At 56.0% G+C, this 8198-nt stretch overlaps 1 protein-coding gene across 15 annotated transcripts in view; it reads left to right on the forward strand.

Moving 5' to 3' along the window:
- The first annotated feature begins 1744 nt into the window (after positions 1–1744).
- LOC121108853 overlaps positions 1745–8198 on the forward strand; it is a 22138-nt gene continuing 15684 nt past the window's right edge. For 5 of the 15 annotated variants that reach the window (XR_006932593.1, XR_006932594.1, XM_046906107.1 and 2 more), the window contains exons 1-2: positions 2262–2464; positions 3169–3217. Coding sequence is in view for 3 of the 15 variants with exons in the window: in XM_046906116.1 (XP_046762072.1) it covers positions 2289–2464; positions 3169–3217 (225 nt within the window). In the remaining 12 variants the exon portion in view is untranslated. The other 10 variants (XM_046906106.1, XM_046906105.1, XM_046906112.1 and 7 more) reach the window with 6 other exon arrangements.

Here is an 8198-nt window from a genome sequence, read left to right on the forward strand (position 1 = left end):
GATCCAGCCCGTTCCCCTCCTCCTTTGAAGCGGAGTTTGAAACAGCTGTGCAGCAAAATCCGCACAGACCCTTCCCTTTGGCCCACGTGTCCCAGCAGCTCTCCCACGGACGGCGTCTCTTCCCCAGATGCCCGCGGTTCTCGGGGTTCCCCATAGCCATCTAGTGCCCCGGTTACCTGTGTCAGCAGGGCTGGGGTCCCCTGGAAGACCCCGCTTTGTGAGTAATAAAGACACCCTGTGCAAAAGCAGCTGTTTGAGCATTTCCATGGGGTTCTAGTGCATAGGGAAGGGCTGGGGAGGCTTGATATGTGAAGAGTTGTCCTTGAGCTCTTCTAGGCTCCTGCCCTGAATCAGGGCAGGCGGCGAGGGAAGGAAGCAGCTGGAAGGGGGAGTTTCCAGCACTGAGCACCTGTGGGAGAAGAAACTACGTGGTAGCAAAGGCTACCAGTACAATGCTTACGCCTGCAGGTGAAGAGGCGACAGCCTGCCCTATGGCCCAGTCCTAGATTAGAAGTCACAGAAATCATCGTACGAGTCGTCATAGAAGTCACGGAATGGCGTGGATTGGAAGGGGACCTCAAGGACCTTCGGGTTCCAAACGCCAACCAAGCAATGGGTTCTAGGGGACCCATTGGAATTAAGGTGCCGGTTTTGACAAGTGGAAATGTGTCGTTCAGGAGTATAGGAGCGATCCGCTCGGGGTCGCTGAAAGATTTGAAACGACACTAAAGCAGCATCCTGACTGGGCGGATATAGACGCGATGCTGGGTGAGTTTCACCGGGACGGAAGAGCAATGAATTCTGAAAACGGCTAGGACTCACGTCCAGGCTCAAGTGAGTGCCCGAAGGGCCTCACCCAAAGGCCTGCAAGGGCAGATGGAGGGTTTTGTCCTCCGTTTTTGTTTTGGAAAGGCCATAGATGAGTTCAGGATCTAAGAGCAATAGATAAGATTGTGGAAGCTTTACAGCCAGTAGCTGCAAACCCCTATACACTGTTAAGTAGACTCAAGCCAGAAAAGGAACTACTTGAGAGTGTTAGGTCTGAAAGATGCCTTTTTGTGCCTCCCTTTGGCTGCAGCACGTCAAAAATGGTTTGCATTTGAGTGGGAAAAACCGGATTCGGGAAGAAAAGCTCGGTTACCCTGGGCAGCGTTACCCCACACAAGGGGGTAACAAGGTCAGCGCAAAGTCGGAGATGGTGTTACCGCTTATCGGGACATAATAGAAGCACAGCCTCTGCCAGCTGGGACATCAGCACAGAAGGCAGAAATGATTGCTCTGATGAGAGCCCTCAAGCTGGCTAAAGGCAAAAGAGCTAATGTCTGGTCTGCTTCTAAGCATGCTTTTGGTGCTGTACACAGTCATGGGGCTATGTGGAAAGGAGGGGGGCTGTTACCAACTCGAGGGAAAGGAATCAAGCACACCCCTGAGATCTGGGAGTTGATAGAAGTGCCTGAGAAGGCGTGAGAAACTGCAAGAAAGCACTGCGGAAGTCATCCGAAAGGTACGAGTGCAGGAGGATGGAGAAATGATTTGGCAGATGAAGCAACCAAAAGGGTGGCAGGAGAGGAGAGGGGAGAAGGGAAAGGGGAGAAAAGTTGCATGCGTCCGGCGCCACCCGAGAGGAATCCGGCCCCCCCTTCCTCCCGCAGTCCCCGGAGCGCTGCCAGGCCGCCCTTAGCAACGTGACGCCGCAGGTGGTTGCTAGGGGCGGGCCAGGAAGTGGTTTGTGGCGGCGGAGAGCACTTCCGGGGCAGCGCGCATGGCGGCGTCGGCTTCGGCTTCGGCGGCGGGCGGGCGTGAGTGGGGCCGGGCGGAGCGGGTTGTGTCCTGGGCACGGGGTCGGGCTTCAGTCCGGGGGCATGGAGGGGCCGTCGGGGGAGGAGCTGGTGGTGCTGCCGGCAGCCGGAGGCAGGTCCCGGCTCGCAGGCGGGCTGCGCGTGGCCTGTTGAGGGCTGTGGGTGCCGGAGCGCAGGCCGGGGCGAGCGGGGCGGCTCCCAGGCGGCGCCGCGGCTGCGTTGGGCAGGGCGGTGGCAGCCCCGTGCTCCGTCGTGCGGCGGGAGCTGTCGTGCTTTGTCGCTCTTCGCTGGTCCGTGTGAGGGGAAGCTGGCGTGTCGCTTGCTCTCGTTGTTGTTTGTGTGTTGTTTCCGTGGTGGCGGGCCTTGGAGATGGCGTCGGGAAGCGCGGGGCTCCGTCCGGATGGGAAGTTTTGCTTTTTGGCGTCGCTCTGTGGAGTTTTGCTTCAGGCCCGGAGCGCGACAGCACGAAGCTGTGGGTGGCGGGGCCTGATGGTGCAGCAAGGATGGCAACGGCATCGTCTTCCTGTGGTGTTCCCCAGCAAAGCCTCGAGGCAGAGCCTGAGCCCCCCTCTTCCCCCGTCCGCCTGGCTTCTGTGGCGCGGCTCTGGCTGTGCTCTGCTGCGCTCTGCGGTGCAGCAGGAAGGCCTCCCTTTGTTTGCCAGTAGGTCAGTCCCCGTAACGTCCTGATAGCGACATGGCACAGTTAAGAAATAGTGCGAGTCAGCATGGGAGGTGCTGTCCTGGAGTTGTTTTGCCTCCTCCTGCTGGCGTGTTCCAGAGGCAGAGGGAGGCATGCGGGCAGAGGCAATGTGCACGGTGCCAGCAAGTGCTGCGGGGCACGGGGGGCAGCTTCCTCTCAGGGAAGGACGTGCAAGTGTAAAGCTGTGAGTACCGGCTAGGGATGCTGCCTTGAAGTAAGCGCAGAGGGCGGCGTGCCTGATGCCAAGCCGTGACTCGCCGGTGTGCTGTGGTCCCTGTAACGCTGAAGTGCAGCCAGCTGGTTTGCCTAAAGTTGCAGCTGTGGACTGGGCAGGTCTGGGAGCCCGTTTTGAGTGGGGACATGATTTGTTGCTTTAGTTGAGAGAGATGAGCAGAAGGAGTGGCGCTCGTGCAGGACGCAAGCGCGGTGTGCTGTGCCATCTGTGAGCTTCTGGCAGAGGCAGGTGGTGAAAGTGGCCGTGGTTGCTGCTTGGCAGCCTACGTGAGAGCTGTGAGTGCTGGTCACGCGGTTGGGATTGGTCGCGCCTGAACCTGAAGGAAAGTGGGGAAAAGAAGGGTGCCTTGTGAGCTCTGAGGAGGGGATTTTGTGTTTTCATGGCGTACGAATGCGTTCCCTTTTCTGATGTGTTTTTGTGCGTTGGTGTTTCAGGTGTGTGAGTGAGGACTCCGCGCTGGAATTTGTACCGAGAAGAGCCCAGGTGAGGAATGGAGCAACGTGCCTTGGTGCTGTGTTTGACTGGGGGAGCGGGCAAGGAGGAATGTTTGTAAAGGTGTAGTTGCTCTGGATTCACTGAGCGGGACGAGTCTGGGCTGAAGTTTTCTGTGATTCTGTTTGTTGCGTCGTAACGTCTGCCTCGGTAGATTGGAGGGAGGGAGGGAGGGAGAGGGAGATTTTAAAGCTGGAAGCAGTCCGGAGCAGATGGCATTTCTGCCTGCTTTGATGACGCTGTTCAAAGCCTTTGGGTCTGCAGTATGCAAGGTCCTGATTCAAAGGCAGGATTCAATCCAGTCGCAGCTCGTTGCGGGCAAATGCTTCTCTTAAGTGGTCTTCTGAATCAGCAGTGTCAGGGATTTCACAGTGTGTGTGTTGCCGTGGCTGGCAGTCTTTGCAGTTAGGAATGTCTTCCTGTGTTTTTCTGTTCCGAATAGGATCCCGTCCTTGAGCTGCATTAGAAGCAAATTGTGATACCGTGTGCGGTAAGAAAGGGCAGAGGAGCAGGCTCCTCCGGGCGGTGGTCACGTCAGCAAGCTGTCGGAGCTGAAGGAGCATTTGGACAATGCTCTCGGAGCTCGGGTTTGCATTTTGGTGGCCCTGTGTGGGGTGAGGAGTTGGACTTGGTGGCCTTTGTGGGTCCTGTCCAACTTTGGCTGTTCTCTGGTTCTGTGAGCAGCGGACAGGGCTGATTTGGCGCAAGCTCCCGTTCCACGTTCAGCATCGTAGGTGCTGTTAGGAGCTGAGGTGGGTGCCGTGGCAGGCGGCTCCTCCGTGGTGGTACTCCAGTGATGGGGGTCATCGCGCCGTGTTTCTGGGATAGCAACAAGGTCACAACTTTCCAAGTGCATCAGTGTTTCCAACTCCTTCTGCTTATTTCCCAGGCCGTGTGCGTTGTCATAAAGGCACTTCAGCTGGGCTTCCTGTCTCACGGCCTTTCTTTTCTGGAGGATCTAGGATTCCCTAGAACATCCTCCTGCTCTTCTCCGTCGCTTTGTGCTCCACCCTTTTCACCCATCCAGTTTGGTGTGAACCCTCGAACAACCTGCTCAACCCCGGTGGCCCTCATGTTGCCCCTTCTCCCTTCATAGTTAGTTTAAAGAGCTTTCAATGAGTCCTGCCAGTTCCTGGGCTAGGGCGCTCTTACCCCTTAGAGACAGGCAAGTTCCATCTGCAGACATCGTGCCAGGTGCTGGGTAAATTGCCCCATGGTCAAAAAACCCAAATTCCTGTGTTTGCAGCAACCTCTAAGGCTTTTATTTATGAGGTGGGTTTTTTTGATCCTCTCAGTATCCTGCCCCGCCACTGAAGGTATAGAAGAAAAAAGCAGCTGCACGCCCTTTCCATCTACTACCTACCGCAGTCCCCTGAAGTCTTTCTTGATAGTCCTCAGGCTTTTCTCAGCGGCTTCGTCGCTGCCGGCCTGAACTATCAAGAAGGGGTAGCAATCTCAGGGGCGAATCAGACCAGAAGTTTTCTAGCAAGATCCCTGCCCCGTTCCCCATGGAGGCAGCGCAACTCCGTACGGGTAGGGTCAGGCTGAAATGCAGGGCCCACCGTTCGTCTTAGAAGGGAGTCGCCTCTGACAACCAGCCTTCTTTCCTTCTGGTGGAGGCAGTCTTGAGGCGTGCGGTTGACTGCTTCACCCAAGGCAAGCTCACGGGTGGACCTCCCAGTGCACCCTCACTCGCCTCTCCCTCGAGTTGCAGGGCGTCAAACGTATTTTGCAGAGGCCCCTGGGGAAGCGAGGATGGTCGGGATGGGGGTTGCCTACTTCTCGGAGCTGGTACCTGTTTCCAGTCCTCGTCCTGTCTCCAGTTGCCTCACTCTCCTCGGCATTGGCAGGACAGCGGGGATCAGAATCACCAAGGCAGGAAAAGACCTCCAGGATCATCCAGTCCAACCGTCCAGCTCCCGCCACCGTTTCCTCACTAAGCCATGTCCCTTAGTTCAACATTGACACATTTCTTGAACACCTCTGTGGATGGTGACTCAGCCACTTCCCCGGGCATCCCATTCCAGTGGCTGTCCACTCTTCCAGAGAATCAGTTCTTCCTCATATCTCCCCTGAACCTCCCCTGGCACAACTTGAGTGACTGGAAAAGGAGAGACATAAACCCCATTTTTGAAAAGGCCAAAAGGAAGACGTGGGGAACTACAGGCCTGTCAGCTGATTATGAAGGAAGTCTTCAGGAAACTATAGTAAAGCAAGCCGAAAACAGAGGTGATTGGTGACAGCCCTTACTTCACTAAGGGCAAATCATGCGTGACCAATTTGTGTTCTTCTACGATGGCATTATAGCATTAGTGGGTAAGGCTGAAGCCTGAGCTTCTGCGGTCATCTATCTGGACTGACGTGGATTTGACAGATGGACAATTGAGTGGTCCATTAATTGACTTAGCTGGACAGTTAGACTGAGTGGTTGCCGTCCACCATTGTCGCTCATTGTGAAGGCAGAGACCGGTTGGTGACCCTCAGGAATCCATTGGTGGAGCTATTCAAGAAATATTTTAGCTGTGGTACTAAGGTACGTTGTTTAGTGGGCAATATTGGCAGTAGGTGGACCGTAGGAGTAGAAGATAAGGAGAAGCGGAGGCTCGGGGGAGATCTTCTCTCTCTCTCTCTCTCTACAAATCCCTGAGAGGAGGCTGTGGCAAAGCGGGGATTGGCCTGTGCCCCCAGGTAACAGCGATAGGAAAAGAGGGAATCAGAATCACCAAGGCAGGAAAGGATCTCCAAGATGATCGAGTGCGACCGCCCACCTACCACCGCTTCCCCACTAAACCACGTCCCTTAGTTCAACATTTAAACATTTCTTGGACACCTCTGTGGATGGTGACTCAACCACTTCCCCGGGCAGCCCGTTTCCAGTGCCTGACCACTCTCTCTGAGGATAAATTATTCTTAATATCCATCCTGAACCTCCCCTGGCGCAACTTGAGGCCATTCCATCTCATCCTATTGACAGTGAGATGGGAGAAGAGGCCAACTCTCACTGGTCACAACCTCCTTTCAGGGAGATGCTGTGAGCTGTGAGCCTCAAGTTGCGTAACCGTTGGGGTTATGGCAACTGATTAAAAATGATGGGATGGAAAGTAATGAGTTTCCTCATAGGAGGCGCTCATCTTGAGCTGTCAATCTGAAGAAGTGCAAACAGATGCGGACAAAGGAGAGTCAATGCGGTGTATTGAAAAAACATGCAAGGACATGACGCATAAGTTGCCAGGTTTGTGGGAAGGTCATATAGCGTACCTCCCCATATTTATTTTTCAGACATCATCCTCCGTGCTAGTGAGGCTTTATCTGCTTGGTTTTCAGGGCAAGTTTCACATTCAGGGATATCCTGTGCAGTAGCGTCCTTGTTGCAGACCCTGTTTCTGTATTGCGTCTCTTCTGGGCCCGCTGAGCAAGAAGAAATTCCTTCTTGAGGTTGTCAAGGCACTATGAAAGTTTTCCGGCAAAGCTGTGGATGCCCCGTCCGTGGAGGTGTTCAAGGCTGGTTGGGTGGCGTCCTGGGCTGCCTGGCCCAGTGGGTGGCATCGCTGCGCACAGTGGTGGGGTTGGACGTACCACTTGTTTAACGTCCCCTCCAAGCCAGGGCATTCTATGGTGCTGTGATTCTACGATGTAAGTGTGACAAGCGTCAGCTGTGGTTTTCTGTAGGTGTCAGGGAATGGTCCCCCACGGTGATGGTGCCCAGAGCAAGGGACAGAGCTCTGCGCCTACCCTGGGAGGACTCTCACCCTCCTGAGCTGCCCAACAGGATGTGCTCCCTGGGGGAGGTGGCTGCACTGCAGCTTCGCTGCCACGGTTGCGCCCAAATAGCCCCTGCTCTCCCCAGCAGAGGTGCCCAAGCAGCGACCCCAGGCAGCCCTGGTGCAGCGCATCACAAGACAAGGGGCACACGGGGAGCCTCCTACCCAGCATCACGAGGCCGTGAAGTCGCAGTGCCCCACCTTGCTGTGCTGAGCCGTGAGGTCATAACGCCCATCTGTGACGTCTGTCCCGAGCTACAGGATCACTGTGTGCCTGCCTCGACAGCAGCACTTGCTGTGGCTGCAGCAGCTGTGGTGGCAGCATGGCACGAGTGTGGGGGTCCGTGGGCCCCTGTCCGTCTCGTTGTCGTCCTCCTCCTTACCGCCGTGTGTTCCCGGGAGAGCTTTGCTGCTCCGTGGCGAGCACCGGGAGCAGGTGGGTGGGCAGAGAGGGGGCCAAAAGTGAGCAGCACTGGGGGCCAAAAGTCAGGCTGTATCCCCGTGGTGCCAGAGCACGGTTCCCTGGGGCCTGCTTTCCATGGTGGGCCGATGGTGATGGGCAGCACCTCAGGGGCCAGGAAAGAGCCCGTGGCAGCTCTGCTCCCAGGGCTGGTTCCAGCCTTTGTCGGGCCGTGACTTGGCCTCTTGCTGGCTGGAGCACAGCCTTCATCAGGGAGTTGTCGTAGGGGGAAGTTTAGAGGATGTGTGCTGGGAAAAGCGTGAGCGTTTCTGACCCAGCCTCATGGCACTCCCCGTAGTCGAATGCCAGTATTCAGCACAGCCCTGGCCCGCGGCCCAGAGGAAGAGACAGGCATGGTTTCCTCCAGTGTGACCTTCCTTTGGTACGTGAGAGATCTCCCAGTAAGAAAGCCCGAGGGGCTGTATCTTCGTCCACGCGGCCATGAGGCATGTGGAGAGAGATTTTGTAGCTGCCGGGTGCCAGCCAACAGGTCCTCCTGGCTGCTCTGCAACTTTGGAAATCACGGCCCGAGTCTTTATTCCGTGCCGTTACCTGACCACCTCCTGCTACTAAGGGAGAAGATGGCAACTGCAATGGGAACTAGTCTCGTCTGTTCTTCTTGATTCTAGATGGCGCCTTTGGTGTTCCGTTTCCGGATGGTCGCCTGGATCCGGATTTTGTGCCTCAGGGGAAACCAGAGGTAAGTTGTGAGCGTGTGTTTCCTCAACGGGCAGAACGATGCATGCCCTAC

Source organism: Gallus gallus, unplaced genomic scaffold, assembly GCF_016699485.2.
Source record: "Gallus gallus isolate bGalGal1 unplaced genomic scaffold, bGalGal1.mat.broiler.GRCg7b scaffold_42, whole genome shotgun sequence".
NCBI classification, from domain to species: Eukaryota; Metazoa; Chordata; class Aves; order Galliformes; family Phasianidae; genus Gallus; species Gallus gallus.